Source organism: Anser anser (genome assembly GCF_964211835.1).
Source record: "Anser anser genome assembly, chromosome: 2".
NCBI classification, from domain to species: Eukaryota; Metazoa; Chordata; class Aves; order Anseriformes; family Anatidae; genus Anser; species Anser anser.
In genome coordinates, this window is record NC_139721.1 from 19,657,038 (window position 1) to 19,682,066 (window position 25,029).

Consider the following 25,029-nt stretch of genomic DNA (forward strand, 5'->3'; position numbering starts at 1 on the left):
TCACCACCCTCTGGGTAAAGAATTTCTTCCTAACCTCTAATCTAAATCTCCCCTCTTAGTTTAAAGCTGATACCCCTTTTCCCGTCACTACACCCCCTGACCAAGAGTCCCTCCCCAGCTTTCCTGCAGACCCCCTTTAGGTACTGGCAGGCTGCAGTAAGGTCTCCCCAGAGCCTTCTCTTCTCCAGGCTGACCAAGTATGTAAGTGGCAAAGTATACACTGGGTTAGCCTGCTTCCAACCATAGTCTATTTTTGGACTGTTTCAGTTAAATTAGCATATTCTACACATCGTAACATAATGCTTAATGGTGACCAGTAGAATATCACAAGACACATTCATTCTTCACAGAAGCTGTAAACATTTTGCCAGAATGCAAGCATTATACATAATTAAATTTAGCGTTAAATATTTAATCCCCCAATATTAACACATACATTTTATTAACGTTGTGACAATAGCTGGTAAATACAGTTCCTATCTGCCGCAAGCAAAAGTAGCGTATGAACTGTTAAATAATTGTTCCTCAAAATGCATTTCCCCCTTGAATGTTCCAGAGCCTAAAACTGAACAGAACACTAATCCCAAAATAAAGGGCATTTCTTAAGTTCTTAACTTTAAGTTACATCATGTTAGTGAACACATGTTGACAGTACAGGAATTAAAAAACCATAACTGACAGATATAAAGGAACAAACTATATCCTTTAAATAGGGAAGCAAGTTGTCCTGTAACAAGTGCTAGAAACATCATGTACTTTGCAGACTATCATGCTTCAAGTGAAAACAGAGGTCAGTTTGGGATACTAATATATTTAACGCTTACAAGTGGGAGTCAAAGAATACTGGAACACTAGAATAACACTGATGTTATTTTTTTGTAAATGTGCATGTCAACCTAAATTCACTAAAACGGGTAGTTATTGACAAAGAAATGGCAATTAACTATTTTGGAATAACTTCTGTGTTATGACAATTCTTTGTATAGGAAGCCATTAAGGTACACAAAGCAGCAAACACCTCCCTACTGGTATATTTCATGCCTGAAAAGACCACCGTACCACAGCAATTCAGAACTAGATGATCACATGGTTATGGATAAGTCACAATATTGTCACAGAATCACAGAATAGTAGGGGTTGGAAGGGACCTCGAAAGATCATCGGGTCCAACCCCCCTGCCAAAGCAGGCTCCTTAGAGCAGGCTGCCCAGGTAGGCGTCCACACGGGCCTTGAATATCTCCAGAGAGGGAGACTCCACAACCTCCCTGGGCAGCCTGTTCCAGTGCTCTGTCACCCTCACCGTGAAGAAGTTCTTTCGCATGTTGGTGCGGAACTTCCTGTGCTCTATCTTGTGGCCATTGCCACTTGTCCTGTCCCCACAAACCACTGAAAAGAGGTTGGCCAAATCCCTCTGTCTCCCACACCTCAGGTATTTATACACGTTGATGAGATCCCCTCTCGGTCTTCTTTTCTCCAGGCTGAACAGACCCAGGTCTCGCAGCCTTTCTTCATAGGGAAGATGCTCCAGGCCCCACATCATCTTTGTGGCCCTCCACTGGAGTCTTTCCAGCAGATCCCTGTCTTTTTTGTACCGAAAAAGATCCCTGTCTTTTTTTGTACCAATTAAAAGTGGCATTTTGTCATATGCCACTTTTAATTGGTACTAAAGCAGAAAACAAGAAAAAAAAACTAACCAGACCAGATGTTTACTACTCATTCCATAGAATACAACAAAACAGACAGCCAAATCACAAAGTATAGCAGTGTTGCCATCAGAAGTTCTACATCCTACAGGTTTGCTGAAACTGCTAAATGAGGTTGAAAACTTTGCCTAATTCAGAAGTTTGCTTTCATATCAGTGTTGGAGGAAAACTTAGTTGTTAAGTAGATATTCCGTGGGTATCACTTAATGAAAATATTTGAAATTTTAGACTAACATTAATAAGTCAAAAGTATTCAGTTTCAAAACAACACTTAAGCCTGCTAAGAGTGCATTCATTCTTCTCAGCTTTCAGAAAGCAGAGCGGCTGGTGAGATCACTAAGCAAGTGAAGGTGTTTATCTTAAATCACGATCATGAGAAAGGCAAACATAACCGAGCTTCCTTTTCTTATCTGGTTTTAAGGTTTGCACAGGTGAATCTAAACGCTACATTAAGTTTATCAGTGCTGGTCTCTGAACTTCCGTCTATTTCTCCAATTCTCGGGCTTTCTGCCATTAAAAAAAAATATAAATAAATAAATCTGAACATCTAAAAGCTTAAAGAATAACTGTGGAGAAGAGTAGTTTAAGAACTATGCTGGGTCTGGCTGGGATGTTAACTTTCCCTGCAGCAGCCCATACAGGGCTGTGCTCTGCACACGTAGCTAGAACAGCACTGGTATCACACCAGTGTTGTGTCTGCTGCTGAGCAGTGCTGGCACCGCACCAGGACTCCCTCCAACACCCCAGAGCCAGCAGGCTGGGGGTGGGCAGGAGATGGGGACAGGACATCACCAGGGCAGCTGACCTAAACCGACCGAAGGGATATTCCATAGCATACAGTGTCACACTCAGCAATAAAAGGTGGAAAAGGGGAAGGAGAGGGGGTGGCTCTCGTTGTGAAGACGTCTGTCCTGAACAACTGCTACATATATTGAGGCCCTGCTTCCCAGGACACGATCAAACATCATTAATTGATGGGAAGAAGGGAGCAATTGTTTTTTCCTCGTGCTTCCAGCACAGCCTCAGCTTCTATGTGGTTCCTCCCCTCCCCCCCCCCCCCCCCCCCCCCCCCCCCGATGCCTTTCTTTTCCCTTTAATTAAATTATCCTTATCTCAACCCATGAGCATTTTTCTTTCCAGCATACTTTCTCCTCCCACCTCTTCTTTTAAGGAGGGGGAGTGAGAGAATGGTTGTGGAGGAGCTCAGCTGCCCAGCAGGGTAAAACCACCAGAATAACTAACAGGCAAAGAAGAAACTCCCCACCGCATGCCACAGCCACCCAAATTTTTCTAATCCCTTGTCTCCCTCCCTTTTAAATCAATACTGGAGGAAAGGGGAAAAAACAAATTCCTTCTTTCCCGGGGGGGGAGGGGGGGGGAAGCTTTCTGTACATTGTGCCTAGCTATTCAAACACTATTCTGAATATCAACATTCAAATATTTCCATGAGCATTCTTAAAGTCCTATGCTTCATCTTCATGGGAAAGTTTCCCCTTCTAAGGGAAGAGAGGGAAGATGAACATTGGTTAAGTTGTTTCATGATTTTTACTAACAGCAAGATTTGTTCAAATACAAATAAAGTCCTGATAAAAACCAACTACTGATACGTGAAAACATTTTTTCCCCCCTAGAAACAGTCTGAAATGGAATTGAGCAGGCTAGCTGGTGCCTTCAAGTAGCTCAGTACATATGAATTGGAGTTGCTTCTTCAATATATAGATTCAGGTATAAAGACTGAAATATATTGATTAATGAAAATCCAAACCCAAGAATTATTTATTTAGGACTGCATAAGACTGAACATACACAAACCCCGTTTCGTACAATAACTTTTGCTATTAAAGGTCTTTTTTAAAGTGTAAGTAGCTCTCCTATAGACAGCAGTGAGAGCTTCTAATCATGAACTCTCTACGAAGTTATACAACAAAAGGCCTTTTTCTGTAGCTTCTTCTTATGTAGTCACTTACATATGTACAAAAAGCAAGTGACACTTAAGATCCAAGCAGTCCATTTCACTTCTCCAGTAACAGCCCAATTCAAACCATCCTGCCCCATTTGAGCAGAGGTACCTCCTGTTACAGAGCACTACTTGTATTCACGTTGGCCACACAAGTACCAGTAGACAAATGGCTTCAGAGTCACCACTGACCTAGGTTCTAGCTCTTTTCATTTCTGTCGGATTAACAGTTGGCAAAATTATTTAAAAGCCTTATTTAAAATCAGATAATCTACTGATATTTGAATGAACTTAACTGTCATTGTATCTCTACAACTGAAGTTCATTTGTTCTTCCATTAACATTATACATTTAATACATATGAATCAGAGTCCCAAAAGTTGTTTTATAAAATATTTCAGGACTAGTTGTCCAAGAACGAGAAAGCAATACAACAGTTTAAGAAAATTAGAAAGAACTAACAAAACTAGAGATGGGAAGACCAGGAAGAGAGGTGAGGACAAAGGAGAGAAAAGGACATAACAACTTTGACTGGTGTTGTACCCAAACCTTTGGCAATATCAGATTATCATTACATCAACTAATTCTTAATAGGCCTAATTTCTGTAACATGTAACATCAGGAAAGTGGAACTTTTAAATAATGTAAGAACTCCAAACATCATTTTAAAGTTAGACAGAAGATACAACAGATGAAGCAACACATCATTATTAAGTACATTTTCCAAATCCCCCCAGATTGGGAAAAAGACTATGACAGCAGCAAGTACAGAGAAGTCAGACGAGAACATAACCCTAGCCTTGAAATGAAGCATTAAGAGGAAAAAAAAAAAAGCAAAATTTCCTAAGTACGTAGGAGTCTAAACAGGATGTAAAGGTTTATGATGGCAATAATATAGCTGTATCAGAAAAGATAACCTTCACCACTCTAAGATACCCTACAACTGAAAGCACAATCTACAATCACTCAAGAAAGGTATTAGTACATACTGACCACTCCTCTACTCTCAAAATAAGCATGTTCACCAAATCATTACAGCCATTAAACCCACGTGAATACTTGGAACTTAAGCCTGGCAACCTTTCATCTGTTTGATGGTCACCATAAAAGCACTTGCCACCCACACCTCTTGAGCTAAGAAAGGATCAGAATTTCCTCCTAATTTTACCTTAAGAAGCAGACTTCATAAGCCACGGCAGTTTTGTTCTCAGCATACAGACCAACTGGTTTCTAACTAAAACAAACCAAAGAGTAAAGAGTATCTAGAGATTGGACTTAGCATTAAGTAACTGGGAAATGATCACTTTAGAAGTCTAACAGTTCAGTGGTGAGAACTCTGGCTGAAGACCCTGTCTTAAGACTCTGCTCTACTACAGACTTGCATGGCCTTCGTTAATTGGTAGTAAGTTCTTCTTATGATCTGGACCACGTACACTTATGTGTTATTTCAGGAAAGGATCCTTAATCCCCCAGAGAGCTGAACAAACCAAAACCACATTTACTTTACTATTTTTCAATGGCTGGAATTCAAACAGCATAAATTTGTTTTGAATTGCAGCTTCAAGAAAGCCTTTATTATAGGCTAGAATTCAGTTCTCAGTAAGAGGCAAGCTAATGAAATTCATCACGCTTCAATACACATGTCCTGTGCCTCTCCCCAGATTAGTATCACAGCCTTCTTAGTAGTTAAGCCATTTAGCTTAATGTAACATTAAGAGTTAAGTCTTCCCCATCTTTAATTCTTGAAATAAGAACACCAAGAGATCAAGTACAGACATTTATAGAAGTTCTTTTTTATTTTATCCTGTCCAGCTTCAAAAGCATTCAAAAATAACTACGATTAGGCTTCCCCTGTTTTAATGTTAACCTTATAAGCATTATTTAAAGGCTTAATTATATTTCCACTATATAGCACAAGACAGATACTTCTCACTTCAGTTTCCCTTAGTAACCATAAATGTGAAAAGCTGACTGCAGCACAGTTTGAGGGTCATTTCAAGAACAGAACAGGCAGAGAAAGGCTCCATTTTCAGATACAGCTAGAAGAACAGATCTATACTGTAGAAGGTATAGATCTACGAAAATTATTAGAAGGCAGCTGGAAGGTCAGTATCAAGATATAGCCAACCCTCCCCCACCCCTGCATTCTGTTTTTTCTCCTAATATCAACAGTTTATTAGCAATGCTGAAACAGGCAACTTGCACATGATTTTATAATTAATGCTATTTACTATTTCTAACTAGTTACATAAAACTGAATCATTCAACACACTGATTAGCTTGGTAGTAGTATTTTTGGTTTTGGCTTGTTTTATTTTTGAAGAAAGCAGGTAACTTAAAGAAGTATTATAAAAGCATTAATCAAGTACTACTAGCTGTCTAATTGCTGATTTAATTTCTGCTAAAATAAGCCAGATATACCAAATTATAAGATTAAAGGTAATGCACATCACTGTTTTGCTTATATTTAGTACTGAAAGTAACTCTGCACTTGCTTTGCAATGACATTCTAATAATCAAACAGCAACTTACAGAATATTCAATAGTCCCTTTAGGCTTTTGAAAAGACATTCGTCGCCCATCTTTCTTGTCTGGGGTCTTCTTCTGGCCAGTGTCTGAAAAAAATTGAGGCAACGTGCGTGTTAAATTCATTTTCCTCTCTCAGTACTGTCACAGGCTGCTGACTACAGCCCCGTGGGCAGACATCTAATTCACCAGTTACACAGCTTGCTCTCTAACAGCCAGCCAGCTGCTAGAATAACGACTTCATTCCCCTGCAATGCTTTAAGAATCTGACCAATATAAGCCACTGATAACTGAGAATCAATTAACTGCATAAGGACTTGCTAGTAACCAGGAAGCTATTAATGAAGGAAGACTAAATAGGTGACCTACCCTATCAGGCGAGCAACATTTCTGGAACTACTGTTTTTAATTGGTTTTCTATCGCAACCAGTGTGCTTTGTTGAGAGGGGAGATGATCTAGCATTCCCTGTACGTATGAATTAATCAGTTGTTTTTTTTTAAGCTAAATGGTGTTTGGTAAGTACAGAGTATTTAAAGCTTCTGTGTAAAACAATGGGAATACATACTTAACTTCAGAATTATCCTTTGTGGCAAACATGTGAAGTATGTACGCCCTATGCATATTCTATATAAAACAAGTTAAGAGCCATTCTTTTTATTAGCACATCTTATTTTGATGACCTCCATTTCATAAGCTAATCAACAATTTATACCTGAAATACCTTCTATTTTTTGAATAATCTGCTTGATATATTTATGATAAAAACAGCGTAAGAGTGTAATCACATGATTCAACAAGAAGCATTCAATACTCTGGCTTCAGAAAGAGTTTTTAATACATCCATCTATAGACGTCTTGAGACAAATCTCTTAACTTACAACTGTGTCACAAGGTCTCCACCTTCAACAGTTAAATGTCTGTTATTAAGAAGCCCAAAATATTTACATGAGACGCTATGTTTCCACACTACACTGACATTAGTTACTGTTGTTTTGATACAAACTGCTGGTACCATAACTGAATATATTCAGTTGAATATTTCAAACCAAATTGGACATAAGAAAAACTTTACAAAATATATGCTTTTAAAACACCTTCACATGCAAAAATTGAGAGCAGAAAGCATGCTTTATGTTTATATAAGCTGAGGTAATATGTAAGCTTGCTACAAATTTACAGCAGCTTCTACATATCGCTACTTTTAATTAGTATCCTGACAGCAACACGGTAAAAAAGATTAGAAGAATGCTTGTATGAATTTCATCTCCCACCCCCAGCCCCACAAATTTCTGCATAGGTAGCTGAAACTATCAAGATACGAGAAAAAAATCCACAAGTTACACAGAAAGTTCTGCAGTGAGAAAAAATAAACATCCAAGATCTAACACCTCAGCAATTATCTTACATTGCAACACTGGGCAAGCTGTAGAAGGCAATAATAAAAGTGATTTCTAGCCAACAACATAAGTACTTTCCTGGGGTGTTCTTCCTACAAGGCAATATACATTGGACTAATTCTACATTTTTATATATATTAAAAAGCAAGTCTGCACAAGAGTGCTCCCATACCCACAAGATAAAGTTTGATATATAGATTATATTATGATAAGTTTTAATAGCTATAAACAATAATCGAGACGTTAAGCCTATTTTTAAACACCCTCTAGAAATTCTGAGTCTGAAAACTGTAGCTCTGCATCCTGCCATCTTCATCCAATACCTTAAAAAGCATTTCTTCCCTAATTTACTAATTGTAGATTAAAAAAAATACCTAAAAGAAACCGTTAATACTGATGATATTAAAAACTTTTAAAGATGCCACAAATGTCTCCAAGGGAAGTTAAGTCAACCAGTAATGAGTAAAATACACTGGAAGTTGCACCTAGAATGACAGCATATGACATTCTCCTCTTCCACATCAAATATTTTGTTGCCAAAGTTTCTACCTGACCTTGCAATACAACGGCTGCCTCCTTGTCAAGCTGCTGAAGACTGCAAGGCCATTAGACTTACAGCTGTTCTGTAGTTTCCAATCTTACCAAAACTTTGCCAGCAGCTTAACCATCCTCTTGCCACAGCAGGCTGGTTCAAATACTCTTAGACAAAAGTTAAAGTCACTGGAAGACAGACTGAACTCATTCAGGATCCCACACAGGCCTTAACCTGTACATGGAGCAGGCCTCTATTAGAACAAGCATATTCTCTCTACCCCATCATTAGCTAGAAATACAGAAATCCCATACTGTAACTTATATACATACTTCATTTGTATATACCTCCCCTTCAAAATTAGGTTTCCTTTCTCTTCTTTCTAGCTTGTGCATGTAAGTGTCTAAAGAATTTCCAGACAGGTGCCGTTCAGGAGTTCAAGTTAAATTATTCTCTCCCCTTCTGGCAAGGGAATAAAAGAGTAAAGCTTTGCTCAGATAACCAGTTCTGTTCCTTATGCCAGAAATAAAGAAGAAACACAATTCCTTTTCAGAGTAGATGGATCTACTGTGCATTGCATTCACAACACTTCAGGAAAATACCAGCAACCAGGGGGAGGGAAGGAGCCTATTGGGGGCACATGTAAGGAAAGCAGATCCCAGGAGAACTCCCACCACTAGGTACCCAGAAGCTCACAATCTACAATTTTTATTTTTATGCCCCCTTCCACTTCTAATGCAGTAACTCCTTCCCATCCATCAGCACCCACTTTGATTCTTTCCCTCTGACAGCATTATTTCCTCCTCGTTATGTGGATACAGGAAGCAAATGCTTCACATCCTAGTGACCCAAGTCCCTGGGGTCAAGAAGAGACGGATGCAGGCAGCACTGAGCTACTTGTGTGCTCCCCACACAGCCAGCCAAGGACATTGCCATCAAACCCCCAGCCTCTGCCCACACCAAGCACCTGAGCTGTCTGTTCTTTGAGAATTTATGCATGTCACCAAGAGCGTCAGAAACAAAACCGGGAAGTATTTTAATTGTGAAAATGGGTCAGAGTAGCAGGGACATGCATTCTAGTTCCCTGGGGGTACACTATAAAGCCTCCAGCAATCTTGCTGAATGAAAGTAAATTCATCTTCCGGCCATCCTTGTATTCCTAGTGTGCTAGGAGACACGGCAAAGCCAGCACAACTGTCAGCGTAGGATGCAGTGGTCTGAGAAGACCTCAGCAGCAGTGGGAATCACTCTTTCATTTTACTTATGTGAACACTTCGTGTTCTCAGACCACAGGTATAAGAAGAGACCGACACCACTGATCGTGCAGTGTCATGCGGGACCTCAAGAGTCAGCCTAAACGCATTTAACAAGTGGCTTTGTGGTACTATGTTAGCAGGGCTGTAGCCATGCTGTTTCAGACAAACAAGATGAGACACTGTGTAACATCCAGGTTGATGCTTTAATTCTGAACTACCAGTTAGTAGGACTGGGTCTCTACAACAGCTTGAAACCCTGAAGAGAAACAGCACATCAGAGCCATAAGTAATGGCAAAATACTTGAACTGTGTACAACTTAAAAGACTACAACTAGAAAGGTACAGAAGACTGCAAAGTGACGCCAAAACGACATTTTGTCTGAATGCTGGATGCAAGCACACAGAAACAGATGAGATTAGTGGAGCATTGTAGTGGGGTTACGTGGCAAGGTTTTGGTAGCAGGGGGCCGCAGGGGCAGCCCCTGTGAGAAGAATCCAGCAGCTGCCCCACTGTAGGTAAGGGCTAGTTTCAGACAGCTCCAAAACAGACCCACCACTGCCTAGAGCCGAGCCAATGAGTAATGTTGTTTGCTCTTCTGTGAGAGCAGATTTAAGAAAAAAAAACTGCTGTGCCACAGCAGCTGGGAGAGAGAGGAGTGAGAACCAGCCCTGCAGACCCCAAGGTGAGTGCAGCAGGAGGTGCTCCAGGCACGCAGCAGCAGTTCCCCTGCGTCCTGTGGAGAGGCCCCAGGTGGAGCAGGCTGTCCCCCTGCAGCCCATGGGTCCCACACGGAGCAGATCTCCACGCTGCAGCCCATGGGTGGAGGAGCCCCCGGTGGAGCAGGTGGATGTGGCCTGGAGGAGGCTGCGGCCCATGGAGAGCCCCCGCAGGAGCAGGCCCCGGGCTGGAGCTGCAGCCCGTGGAGAGGAGCCCACGCAGGAGCAGGGGGTCTGGGGGGAGCTGCCGCCCGTGGGGGACCCGTGCTGGGGCAGTTTGCTCCTGGGGGATGGACCCTGTGGGACGGAGCCGTGTGGGAGCAGTTCTTGAAGAGCTGCTGCCTGTGGGCAGCCCCTGCAGGCTCAGTTCGGGAAGGACCAAGGACAGCATCCCCTGGGAGGGACCCCACAGGTAGCAGGAGCAGAGCGACCCCAGCCCCCAATTCCCCTGCACCACCCAAGGTGGGGAGAAGGTGGAAGAAGGTGGATGGGGAGGTGTGTTTTTAGATTTTCTCACTTCTCTAGCTTGTTAGTAATAGTCAATAAAAATAGGCAAATGTCCCTATGCTGAGTCTGTTTTGCCCATGACAATAATTGTTGAGTAATGTCCCTGTCCTTATCTCAAGCCTTGAGTGCTTTCCATTGTATTTTCTCCACTTTTCCCTTTGAGAAGGGGGAGCGAGAGAGTGGTTGTGGTGGAGCTCAGCTGCACAGCTGAGTAAGACCACCACAAGCATAAGAACTGTTACCTCATCATCAACAGAAGTAGAATAACAAGAGTCCTGCTTTCTAATACATTTATACAAACTAGGAAAGGGGTTCTTAGGAACAGAGCTTTAGATAAGGTAACTTGGATCTTAAAATATGTAATAGCAGCATCATTGATATGATACCTGAAGACAACTTAAGCTGAATTCCAACATTTATAGGTGGCTTTTACTAATTGCCTCTGTAAGGCCCTGCACTATTGAATTTTGGTTGACTGAAAGTACTTTCCATGTGGCACTGTTTCAAATCAGCATGACAAGGGTGGCATTTCTCATTTCTTAAACCATCTGCCCTGGCTTGCAAACTTCCCATTTCCAGTTTTCATGCTTCTAGTGCATCCTTTGGACTTGCAGTAAGTGCTGATAAAGAGAACAAGTTTTGAACCAAGAAACAATGCAATGAAATACTTGTAAGCAGTTCTTCTTCAGTCTATCTTCAAGTTCTCCATTGAGTAAAATGTATTAGTCTTTCTTTACTCCACTGTTTTTCTGCAATATCTAAAATAAACCTGAATTTTAATATTTAAAATAGCTTTCAATGACACTCAAACTTTGTTTTTATTAATGTCATTGTTATCAGAAGTTATACAAATAACTTTTCCAGAAGAATTTATAAGCTAAACAAGAATCCTTTAAAAAAGCAAACAAGCTGAACAAGTCAACAGTTAATTCAAATTATTTGCAATTAGTCACTGAGCTTATTATGGCCAAGAAGATGTAATAAAAGGAGGCTTTTTTTTTTTTGCAAACAAGAACTGTGCATTACACTACAGATATGTATGCATTTAAGGAAGAGGCAGCAGACTTGTTAAGTGTTTATCAAGGACAATCTTTTTACAGAACCTTAAAAAAAGCAAACAGTATGACGTAAAAATTTTTAAAAACTGAATCACATAAGGAAGTACGGAAGGAAAGTAACCTTTCCTTGAAAGCTAGTCTAATAAGTTGCTATTTAGCACCACATGAAACAATTTCCTAACTGATAAAACAGAAGAATAGATGGTACATTTTTATTAGATTAGTTCTGCTCAGTAGCAATTAGATCTTTGTAATCTATTTATAAAGAACCAAAAAAGATTAAAATAGGAAATCTCTGTATTCCACAAGGCTTGGTGGTATGTTCCCTCTCCCCACCCCTGAGCTCCTAACAGCAGGGGCTACATCTCAGCAGAGCAGTTGTCTCACTGACCCTTCTCCTCCTCCTGCAGTTAGGTATGGACCATTATTTTCAGTTATCTCCAAAAATTTTAGGAAGTCAGGGGGAGTGATGGGGTGCAGAACAGGAGACCCAAACAATAACCTACAACATGCTGGCAGTCTACAACTTCCTAGCTGAAGTTTTAGCAGTTCAGGCCAAGGCAACACCATAAACAATGCCCCCTTTTGTCTTCTTCCCTATGCTAAGCAACTGCTTGTCACTGTGTGGTTCAGTCTTTCTTAGTAAGCCATGTTCTTGAAACCACTGATCTTTATCATTAATCTCATGATCATTTTGCTCATTTTTCTTAAATGCAAAGGCCCAAACTAAAGGCATGAGACCTCAAAATGATGTTGCAGGATTAACAAACATAGCAGAACAACTTCTTCCTGTAACATGCATTCAACCCTGATTCAAGTTCGTTTTGCAGTCCCCCTCATAGCATACAACCCTCTAGTCAGCTGTATAGCACATAGGCAGAAATAATTAACTACATGATTTCAGGACAGAAGAATCACCACTAGAATCAGATTTAAGGTATCCTGTATTAGCAGGCCACTTCTTCAAATAGTTAGAAGACAGAGCCTGCTCCATGCATGACACTCCTGCTACCTACATCACATTGGCTTTCTTCTAAAAGAATGTTTCACACTCAGGGTAAACAGAAATACTTCACTAAGTTTTCAGATTATGCCACCAAATGTGCTAATAACAGTAAACTTCCTCCAATGTTTCACCTAAATATATATGTATAGAGTTTAATACCTCAGAGCCTAACCAGCTGCAGTATCCACCTACTGTAGAACCTTTTGGCAGACCAAATAAGTGCATGTAATAATGAAAACATTCATTAAATGAAAACAAGTCAAAAAAAAAGTGATACTGAGATTGAAAAGGAAGTTAACTTCTGAGCATTTCTGACAATAGTCTTTTTCTTTCAGATATTTAGAACCATTTTGTTGTACATCAAGTCAACACAATAGCGCACACAGTTTGAAGAGCAAGCAACAAGTCCAGTTAACCTTAGCCCATATCTTTATGATTTTACACTTTGCCTTGTCGTATTTAAGACAATGGTGCTTACTTTTTTCGAGAGCTCAGAATCAGTTAGCTTTCCTAATGATGCAGCAGATGATGTGCTGTAAAATGACATGCTCTAAAACTACTCTGCAAACATGGAAATAGACCTACTGTGCATGTGAAGTTATAATCAATGCTTCTGTAAATACTGTATTGTACAAGTTTATTGCATTAGGCTTGCAGATGACATCTAACTGGGGGACCAGTCAACATATTAGAGGGTTGGACTGCCATTCAGAGGGGCACAGACAGGCTGGAGGAATAGGCTGAAAGGAACCTTATGTAATTCAACTGGATGACAGTCCTCTATGTGGGAAGAAGGAGTCCCTTGTGTTATAAAGGCTGGCACTGCAGGTCTGACCTCAGCAGAACAGCAGCTTCAAAACAGTTTTAATGTCAGAAACTGGAATTAATCAGAAAGATAAAAATGCAACATGACACATTAAAACAGAAAAATGCAATACAATCAAAAGAAATCAACAACAGAATAAATTGTACCTCTATTATAAATTAATCTAGTAGATGACTGAAATACAAACCAAACTTCAGTAAAACATCTGATATATCAGAACCCTATTGAGTAGTAACAACTCAATTAAGAATTACCTATGTCAAAAACTAGCTAAACAGGAAAGTGAAACAGAAACTAGCAGAATGGAGGGATATACTTATGAGGTCCCAATAGACTAGCCTGAAGAGCAACTCAATCACACATCAGCAAACAAAATTGGAATTAAAAAAAAATCAATAACAGTCAAAATGACATGAGGAATTCTGTAGCCGCAAATCCTGGAGAAAAGAAGCAAGGTAAAATGTAGCAGTACAAAGCGTAAGGTGAAGTGAAAGAGCATTTAACATCCCATACCCACTGAACACTCAAGAATTTCTGATATAAACTAGTAGAGCACAGTTGGAAGAAAACATTGTGCATATATTAACATATCACAAGATGACTGAGTCACCAGCCCAACACAGGCATAAGAAAATGCAATCTCTGAATGTATCAACTGAAGTATTTTCAGACATGATAGAGAAACATTAATGTCTTTGTAAAGGGTGCTGGTACATTTTACGCATGCTTCATCTGGATCAGCGTGTACAAGAAAACACAAGAATTGTCTCTCCAATTTGAAACTTCTATCATGCTTTATCATACATCTGTTAAAATTTATCCCTATTAAGCACTTAACTTTTAAGAAATTAAGTGAAAAAATAACCTACCCTATTCTTTTAAGGGCTTTAATCTGAGATTAAAAAAGGCAGATACTAAGTTTCACAGCAGGACTTCACAAACACACTGTAACTTGGCCCTGAATATTTCTTTCTACTTGAACTGCTGCTACCTTCACTGAAGTTCAGAGCACTTACAGGACACATGGCTTACTGGATATACTGCGTATTGTTATCAGGCAAGAGCTGATACGACAAGAAGTGTAAATAAACCCACAGGCCACCAGGTTGAAAAGTGAACCATGAAGTTCAGCCGGGGAGGTGGGGGGGAAACATCACAATCTCTTAATAGAAGGCAGCTAGAACAATTTCTGACATACTAAGAGGATATTCTAAATGACTGATTTTCATTTCTTTAACTTCTGTACTTAAAATACATATTGCAGGAAGGCTGCAGTTTACCTTCTCCCTCCGTGAACTAACTACAGACAGAAGCGAGGTGAGGATGTCTAAGAACAGCTCCAGGTGTAGAGGTCTGCACTCAGGATCAAAGTGTTACCTGGAAGAAATCTGAAGTACATCTACTCCAGCCCCCACTTCAAAGCAGGGCTACTGTCAACATCAGATCAGGTCAGCTGGGGCTTGGTGGAGCCAAGCCAGTAAAACTTCTGAGTTACGTAAACTACCCTGTAATCTGTCCCAGTGATGTTCCACCCTCCTTGTGAAGTTCTTGTTATGTCCAGTTTGAACCTCCCAAGCCAAAACTTGTGGCTGTTGTGCCTTCTTTTATCATCTGTTACAACTGAGAAAAGCATGGCCCTTTAAGCAGATGTAGGTTGCTCTCAGATTGCCCCTAGATCACCCTGATGCTTTGCAAGGCTAAAGGCCAGCTCCCTCAGCCCCACACAGGTTGTATATCCTAGGCCCCTAAATATACTGGCACACTCTTCTGCTGTACCCTCTGCAGTTTCTCAGCAGCCTCTCGAGCTTTGCTGCACAAAACAGGACATAGTCTGCATACAATCTCACCAGTACCACAGAAAAGAAGCAAAATAACTCTTTGAGCAACACTCTCCCTTTCACAACAGATAAAGGACACAGCATACTAAGCTATGGGACGTGCTGTTGGCTCATTTAAGTAATGTTTGTATGGATGAAACTCAAATTAAACTGAATGTTCAAATTAATTCTGCATTGAGGATTACCCTTAATCACACATTCCCTAAAGCCCTGAGTTGCATCATAAAGCAAAGAAAAACGCATGCAATTTCAACACACTAACACCTGCAATATATACACCAATAAACAAAACAAAAGATACACAGCTACCACGCTGTGTGATGTGGTTGACATGCTGGACAGAAGGGCTGCCATCCAGAGGAACCTGGACAGGCTTGAGAGGTGGGCCTGCGTGAACCTCGTGAGGTTCAACAAAGCCAAGTGCAAGGTCCTGCATCTGGGCCAGGATAATCCCAAGCAGAAATACAGGTTGGGTGAAGAATGGATGGCAAGCAGCCCTAAAGAAAAGGACCCGGGGGTGGTGGTTGTTGAAAAACTCAACATAAGTCAACAATGTGCATGCTTGCACCCCGGGATATGTTTGGTTTTCTGAGCTACAAAAACAGCGTGGCCAACAGGTGAGAGAGTTGATTCTCCTGCTCTACTCTGCTCCCATGAGAGCCCACCTAGAGTGCTGCATTGAGCTCTGGGGCCCCCAGCACAAGGAAGACACGGACCTGTTGGAGCAAGTCTAGAAGAGGGCCACAAATGTGATCAAGCAGCAGCTCTCCTATGCAGACAGGTTGATGGAGTTGGGGTTGTTCAGCCTCAAGAAGAAAAGGCTTGGGGGCAGACCCTATAGCGGCCTTCAAGTACCTAAAGGGGGCCTGCAAGAAAGCTGGAGAGGGATTCTTGGTCAGGGAGTGGAGTAACAGGACAAGCAGCAGTGGTTTTAAATTATCTGATCTATATCTATAGATTAGATATAACGAAGAAAGTCTCTCAGAGGGTGGTGAGGCCCTGGCACAGGCTGCCCAGAGAAGCTGTGGATGCCCCATACCTGGGGGTGTTCAAGGCCAGGTTGGAGGGGCCCTGGGCAACCTGGTCTGGTGGGAGGTGTCCCTGCCCATGGCAGGGGGTTGGAACTGGACAGGCTTTAAAGGTCCCCTCCAACCCAGACCATTCTGTGACTGATTTTGTTCTAAAGCTTCCCAGTAAATCCAGACCATACACAGACTGGCTTCTAGAAGTTATCAATGGACTACCTTTAGAAGTGATATTTTAAAGCTTACATGACTTTTTCCCTGAAGAAGTAATTACAGACTGGAATTATTGGTAGCACCTTTGTTAGAGCTGGATGCTGTCTCTAGCATTTCTGTTTCTCCTTATACTTTTATCCTCCACCACACTCATTAAGAGACAGAATACCTTCGTGAAGTTACTCCACTGGCATGGCTGCCGACACAACCAACTGGTCAGACAGGTTTACAGCCTCCCACGGCACTATTCAGCCTCCCAGCCTCTCCTTCCTCCCTTCTAAGAAAGAGCAATCTGTTCAGCACGTACTTGCAGAAGGATATAGGCTTGCAGCAGTGATTTGAGGTACAGCGTTCAGCCAGGATAACTTCCCTGAACTTACAAGCCTTATAGTACACTGCAGCTATTAAACTGCTTCAAAAGCCAACCAAAAAAAAGCCTGTAGAATTACTAATATTACAAGAACAAAACTGAGATACTTTAAGATGTAAAAATAAAAATAGTTTTAAAATAATTAAAAAGGTTGGTTTGTTTCTAAAATTAGAGTTTTCGCATTTCACAAGGAAGTATAAATAAGCATATTTATGGAAGAACTATTCTAAGAAATAACAGAGTCACAAGTGAACCATGTAAAGAAAATAATCACTGAAAAGATCCTTCTAAAAGTCACAGGTGGGGGGGGAAAATGCCAGAATAATAAGTCTGGCTCCAGAACACTGCATACAGAGACTGAACATTTGGAGTAGTTAGTGTTTGCCATTAAAGTTTGAGTTAATGCCATGGGACCCATCTCTAATTAAATTGAAATCCAACCTCTATTTTAAGTGTTGTAATCGTTGTTACAGCTTCCACAGCACCTACCACTACAGCACAGGCAGTCTGTGAAACCCAGCAAGTGCTTGCCACAGGAAGACTTCTGAATTCCACAAGAGTTTGTTTCTGCTTATAAACAACTGAAACCCTGTGAAGGAGAAAACAGTACAGAGAGCCAAGATCTAATTGCCTTCAGCAGTAGTCTTGGCCTAGAACAAACCCAATGAAAAATTCTGTCAAAAAGGCACATCAGATTCTGTATCTGCAGAAATCCAACTCACGTTCTAGAGCTGTACTCAACTTTTCACTAATGCTAGCTTTAAATATATTATAAAAGTATGAGGAAATACACTTTCTGTTCAAAGACAGAAAAAAATAACAATGAACAATATCATGCAGTCCAAATTACTCTTTTGTGCCAGAGCAGGAGGAAAAAAACAGCCATAGAAAGCTTCCTCCTCCAAGTCCTCACATGTATCAGCAGCTGAACACCTGGCCTTGTAACTGATTGAAGACCAAAACACGCCTGAAGTGTTTCACTGTCATTTTGATTCTGTGAGAGAACAATAACCTCTGTTAAAACGCCCTTAACATTTTGTAGATACCTTATTGGAGTTACTTTATCTCACTGCTGAAACCAGTTGCTGTCTCTTTCTCACCCTGTTACATATTTACGCTGAGGGACAGAGTGGGGAATAAAGCAAGACAAAGTAACGCTGCAAACATTGGTGGTCAGCTATTAGCCCTTCCATATAAAAGGCATGATCCAAAGCACACAACGAGACATTATCATCACATCTCATGCTGCATGGACACTTCCCTTGCTTATTACAGTAAGTAGCAGAACTTGCTTCTGATAAAAAAGTTATTTTACTTATTCTAAATAACCTGAAGGAAGAGAACAATAAAACTTAATAGTCTTTAGCATTACTTTTCACTAGAGGCCTGACTTCAGACTTACCTACAGACTATGACAAACGTGTTCACCCACTTAGGGCAGGGCTCCTCGGGACAGAAAGCAAGAACAGATTTACCATTCACTGAATACTGCTCTTCAGATTTTTAGAAAGCACTTTCACAAGCTCAGCTTCATGTGGCTTTCTTCCCCAGCAGTCACTAGAGCATGCTGCTTTTACTAGTCAAGGCAAGGCTTGTTTCTTTCCTCCAGCTGGTAGCGTTACTTCCCTAGTGCCCTCATTGTGGAGGCAGAAGAAGACCAGACGAGCAGTGCCCACCTACTACCCACCCCTCAAGGTTTTTTTGTAGTGTTTCTTGCCAGCCTACCTGCCCATCTCCCACAAGGGAGTTACCATCCCACCGTGACAGCAAGAAGGCAGTATCAAGATGGGGGGGTGACACAGGACCAGAAAAAAAGCCCTGCCCACCCCGTTTAACCACCAAACGGCAGACGTACTATTTCTGCCCTTAGCAGCGCCACAACTACTTCCAAGTGCTGCAAGTTCTCCAAGACCACCTAGAAGACAGAAACCACCTTACACACACTGGAAAGCTCAAACCAAGCAACTTTTCCCCACTCACCCCCACCACACACACACCCCCTTAACCAACAGAAGTACCAGGCAGGCACGTAAAAACACAAACACTGCAGCAGCGCCCCCAAACCCGGGGGCATTTGTCTCACCGCACCCCTCCCTGAGGGCAAGGGGCCTCCCCCTGCCTGGCGGGCGGGCACCGCCGGCCCCACGCGGCCCTCTCCCTTCCTCCTCCTCCTCACGGAACTCGGAGGTTCGACAGCCACCCCTAGCCCCCCGCTTCAGCCCCCGTCCCCCCGCTACCTGGCGGCGGCTCGGCGGGGTGCGGAGCCCCGCGGTCGAGGCCGTCCTGGAAGCGGACCTGGCGGAGGCCGCCGGGCACGACCCCCCAGAGGCGGCCCGCGGTGCCGCGCAGGAGGCGGCTGCCCTTGCCGGTGATGGCGGTGAGGTAGTCCATGGCGCCGGGGCTCCTACCGGCCGGGGGGGCCCATGGCCGGGCCGGGCTGAACACGCAGCTCCGCCGGCCCCGCTCCACAACTTGGGCAAACTTCGGGGCCCGGCCCCGCCTCCATTTAAAGGCGCCGCCATTTGGGGGGGGGGGGGGGGGAGCGGACGGGCCCGAGCCGTGAGGGGAGCTACAAAGTCGCTTTATCCCCCCACCATGCTTCAGTGTTTCTTCATTTTTTTCCACAGGAGGTGGACAGGCGGACTTTGGGGGCTCTTTTCTGTGGTGCCTGGCGCCCGGCAAGGCCCGCGCTGCTGCCGGCCCCCGGCAGCTACAGGCGGAGCTGTGCCGGCAGCTCCTCGCCCTGTCCCGCAGCCAAAACACTTGGGACCTTACTTCCTTGGGGTCTCAAGCTGACTTACCGTCACCTACACGTATTTATGAACTTATCTGTAGTTTGGGGGTTTAGTTATGCTTTGTGCAAGCTCGCTGTTTTACGGTGATGTGCCAGGAAGCTTTCTGTTTACTCAAAACTTTCGGGTTTCTGCTTCCCTTCACTAGGAAGCACAAAAACCCTGAATCAAGGCAGTCCCTTACATCGTGTGACAGTTGTGGACGTTAGGGTACTTTGGCACTGCAGCTGTGATGCTATCAGGTTTTGCTGTTTTGCTTTCGATACTCTAATCACCTTCATACTGCCTGGGAAGCCACCTTCCCTGTTGTGCTAAGCCAGCCAGGTCACACAGAATCACAGGATGGCCGAGGTTGGAAGGGACCTCTGGAGATCATCTGGTCCAGTCCTCCTGCCAAGCAGGATCATCTAGGGCACATTGAGCAGGATGGCATCCAGGTGGGTTTTGAATATCTCCAGAGAAGGAGACTCCACAACCTCTCTGGGCAACCAGTTCCAGTGCTCTGTCACCCTCACCCTTTCCCCCTTCAAGGGGCAGCTAACTGCGATACCCCACTCAGCCCCTGAACTCAGCAAGCCACTTCAGTCTTCTAGCAGAACTTAATATATGCACAAATGTTTCTTTCTTTTTGAAATTGTCTTTTGGTTTGTGGTGTTCCTCTGTATCCTTGCATTCTTTGCACTTGTACTTCTTGGGACTTCCAGGGTTTGAAGAAGTAAAACGAGTTAGAACATACTCCAATGTTTTTGTAGAGAAAGCTGTCTCAGACGTTGTATCTGATGATTGACATAGGCCTTAAGATGTGCATTCTGCAGATGTCGAAGCCAGAAGAACAGTAAGATCATTATATTTACTACCTGTACCATAGACCCTAAGAACACAGAACTGTAAGTTAATGTGCTTCGACTCCAATCAGAGTATGATGTAATTATATGCTACATCTAGCTGCAAATGAAAGCATTGTTTAATAAAAAATGCTCTTGTTGAGCCAAATCTATTGTGTACACGCAGAACAGAGGAACAAAGTGCTGAGCTATCTCAACTCCTATTCACTTGTAGCAGCTGCTCAATTAAATCAGTTTAATGTCAGCATTTTGGAGTGCTGATTTCTGAGGGTTACTTGATGTAAATAGTACAATCAAATCAACCCTTCTACTTACTACTTGAATCAGTTCTTGCTCAGGAGATAACGATGTTCATAACGATGTTCAAGACTTTTTTTTTTTTTTCCCAAATAAAACTTTTTCACTAAAACAAAAGAAGAAATTTTCAGCAGAATTTGCTTTCCCTCCCTCTCCCCTCACCATAGAACCTGCCAGTAGAGATGAACATGTAATCTGTCTGTTCCAGTACTAATGAATAAATAAGGAACTACAGAGTGGCTACATGGTCCAAGTACCACCAGGTGTTTAGTATACACACTATCCTGCCTACCAGATCTGTCTTGCCCTAAACACTGTAATTAGTTTTCATTTCATTTCAGTGTTTTTACTGTCTGCTTTGAAGAAACTATGGTTGGTCTTTTTCCGTGTTGATTCTATTTTAAAGAAAATTCACCTATGTTTTGCACCAGGAATAAGCTTACAACTGTGGTGCTCAGCCCTTTTGAAACTGAGCCAGCTTGTCCACCAGTGGTCTAGCCACATACGCACCTCTGTTATATTGACATATATTGACTTATTATATTATGTGAGCAATGTGTGCCATGAAACTAAATCAAATAAATATTTCCATGGTATTTTTGATAATTTTTACACTTAGATTGATTTTGAACATCTTTACAGAATAACGTTCCTTTATGTCTTTATGTTCTCAATGTCTAGAAATAACAGAATTCTGCTGAAAAGGACTAATGAGTTTGTATATGATCTCTAGGTGTGCAACAAGGATCTTTCCCCCAAGGATTATTTTCTAGCCTGTGGTATTGGCACAGAACGTGTATCTCTGTAACTCAACAACCATTTGAAGCTGGCCCTCCAAAAGAAAGAGCTGGTCCTACCTGCTCTTAATTGCTTGTGCCTGTTACCACACTACCAGTGCGAGCACCAGCATTCATTTGGCTGGTGAATGAATTGTACAGTAAAACTGATCCACTTAAAAGTATCTTTTAGTTTAGTTGTAAGTAACTAAGCTTTTTTTTTTTTTTTAGGGTTAATATTATCACCAGCTAGATCTCCAGATCTGTTTCATCCTGCAACTATGTGTAAACACCTGTGGAATCACAAGTTATAAAGTAATGTAAGAGTAAGCAGAAGTGGCCGGAAGATAACAAGGGGAGGGAGGAAGTTGCAGGCCACTCTATCTTCAGTGTCAGTGTTTGTTAGCTCAAAGTGATAGTGAAAGTATGGCATGAGTGGACATACCTTCGTGTCAGTATTATACAGAAAAATACCTTCATTAACTACAGAAATGTGTGACAGAATATGTTTGTATTTATGATGCAACACTTAATAATGCAGTATGCTAATCTATTGCTGTAAGTAAAGGTACAACCTGGTCTTGTAGCTAGATCTCGTTTTCCAAAGTCCCAAACTAGATTCACAGTGAGAGCAGACAGAAAGCTTCTTGAGCTGCATACTAAAAGAACTGACGGTGTAGGGAAGAGAGAACAAGGATCAGTTTTGATCAAATAGAAAATAACACAATGAGCAAAGAAATGTTTTTAAGGTGTGAACATAGAATTATATATAAAAATATTTTAAACAAGAGAAAAAAAAGATAAAGCTGTGTAACAGCAAGTGGTGGTGACCTATAATTTCTTTGGGGACAGATCTGTTGCTTGCGAAAATAAGTGCTAATTGCAGCAACTAATTCCAGGCAAAATGCCAGCAGATGCTGTGCAAATTTCCTTAGGTCTCAGACAGTTCACACGCCTGGTGTATAGGATATGGGCCTCTTGCTGTTCATCTTGCCAAATTTACAGTGCTACCAAGCTGCAGACAAAAGGTACACTAGGCTCTGACACAAAACCCCTATTTTATCTTGTGAGAAACAAGGTTTATGCATGCTTTCTGAGGAGAAAATCTTGACTTTAGTAATTTGGCAATCAGTCAGAATTAGTGTTCATTTGTGTATAAGCAACCTATATGCAACTATGCAATTTTGACTGTCTGAACCAAATGCCTCATTTAAGCTTTATTACTCATTATTGAGGCACCTGCTCTCATTTGATGCTATGATGATGCTGTTTGCCTTTGTTAAGTATTCTAAATTACCGTATCTGGTCAAGACCCTACCCATTTACATGGTTGCAAAACCTATAATGGGTGGCTAAAATAGGGATTTGAATTAGAGCATGCATAAAAGTTTTGCCTCTCTCTTACTAAAATAGATTTCATTAAAAATTAATGTCAAATAATTCAAGATTTATTTTTTTTTTTCTTTCCTAATGAAAAGGATAAACTCTTAAGACAGAAAATCACGGACTGCAGTCTGTTTCCAATGCTATTTCAGTAAAAGACAAGTACAATGTGGAATGCATATGCAGTCCCTGAAGGAGGAACCAGAACTGAGGCATGCAGAACTCCCACATTCTCAGGCACATTTCCCTGTTAACCACTAATTTGAATGATGAAGTATGGAAGTACATAGTTCTAGAAGTAAAAATGGTTACACAAATCAGGTTTTTTGAATGTTCAAATAGTTCTAAAGTTCAGTGTCACTATAAACTTGGGAGAAGTTGAAAAGAGAGAACCAGTAGGTGACACTAAGTAAATGGGTATACTGAAAACAGGTTCTTTACTGAGAACTGTGGGTTAGGTGTGTCTGTCCATATGGGGTTTCACAATACTACATCCTCTTCTCAGATTAAACACTGAGCAAGAAGGAAGCTACCAGCATCTACATAATAGCTTCAGAAGTAGTAAACCTGGAGTCTCAGGCTTCATCAGGTTCAGTTTTTCATAATCAGCTCCTTATCAGATTAGAATGAAATGGGGGTCAGTCTCCATCTCAGCCATTGAAGCTGACCACTCTTCCATAGAATATGTAACACTGAAAGGAGAAGACAGAATAAACATTGGGAAGAAGGGAATTTGGCATTCCTTTGTTGTGGACTGCGATACTTCAAGTATAGCTTGTGTATTTGATTAATCTTGAAATAGCACTGAAAAAGACAGGACCCCATTACAGACTTTCTTTTAGGATAGTGGCTTTCTCAGCAGAAAACTGAGTCAAACTCCTATTTTATTTGTATTTCAAACCTGGCTCAATAAATCTTTAATTTCTTTTTGTAGAAAACAAAATAAAACAAAAAAAAAAAACATGTCTAGACAACTACACATTAGGTTTCTCCAGGCTGAGGTAAACATTTGGATAGCTGTCTTGGACTTAGGTACCTCAGTCCCCCCCTAAAATTAATTTAAACATGAAAGTACACAGTCCTAAGCACTGCTCCTTTTAAGTTTAATTTCATAATATTTAAGTACCATAACATTTGTTGTGTTTAGTTTTTGTCTTATCAGATTAAGAAGTTTAAAGAAGACAAGTCATTCCTGTCAGATGCTGCTGCAACATCTGACCTGTTTGTGCTTTGTCTGTTCTGATAAAGGTTGCGGTTATGTCAATTTTATGGTTTTGTTAGGTTGGTATCTATCCTAATCCAAGTCAGACTAGTTATACTTAAGACATCCCAACAAATCCTTTTGACTAATTACAGTAACCTCTGAGGAGAAAGCAATTTTTGCTTTTCTAGCCAGATTTAAAAAATCTTGATGCCATAACTTCAATTAGATAGTAAAGGTAGAAACACCATATAAATACAACATATAATCAAATCTAAGACATTACTGAAATAGAAAAAAGGCAAAATTAATAAGTTTCCTGTGCTGACATACATAGCATAGTCATGAAAACGTATATTAAGCATATGAAACTCAACAGAAGTGAATGTAGAGTGTATTTTACTCCATAATATATGCGTAGCCTCATCCTTCAAAATAATTTGATCAGATTTCAAAAGCATGCCACAATTTTTGACTCTTTAGTAAGCACAAATTATCAGCTGCATGTGGCCTGAATTTTCAGAGCAGTTAAGTAGATTACAATCTTTGTTTCCTCAGTTACCCACCTTCCCTGAAAAATGATATCCCGTAGTCACTATCCAACTCTCATCTATGCTAAAAGTATTTTTCAAAATAAAAAGTGACAGAATTAGTGTTACTAAAATACATATTCTAAAATAAATCTGTATTTTCCTTATTTTCCCAAAGAATATTATGGATGCTTAGATGTAGAAATGTTCTGTACTACAATAACATATATCAGCATTTGTTATAATATCAAAGATATAAACATGGAAGTTTTC

The 25,029-nt window shown here is 41.2% G+C and overlaps 1 protein-coding gene and 1 long non-coding RNA gene across 19 annotated transcripts in view; one reads left to right on the forward strand and one right to left on the reverse strand.

Moving 5' to 3' along the window:
• The window catches only part of OXR1 (oxidation resistance 1), a 272,879-nt gene that overhangs the window by 59,459 nt on the left and 188,391 nt on the right, over positions 1 to 25,029 (reverse strand). For 13 of the 18 annotated variants that reach the window (XR_014580607.1, XM_083826444.1, XM_083826456.1 and 10 more), the window contains one exon: positions 6,193 to 6,275. Coding sequence is in view for 17 of the 18 variants with exons in the window: in XM_083826444.1 (XP_083682570.1) it covers positions 6,193 to 6,275 (83 nt within the window). In the remaining variant the exon portion in view is untranslated. Of the gene's footprint in view, positions 1 to 6,192; positions 6,276 to 18,334; positions 18,355 to 19,169; positions 19,445 to 25,029 lie in introns of those variants that run through there. The other 5 variants (XM_083826446.1, XM_083826458.1, XM_083826447.1 and 2 more) reach the window with 3 other exon arrangements.
• On the forward strand, positions 19,461 to 23,082 carry LOC310895316. The gene is made up of 2 exons (XR_014580608.1): positions 19,461 to 20,161; positions 21,874 to 23,082. It is a non-coding gene; the product is annotated as an uncharacterized lncRNA (long non-coding RNA).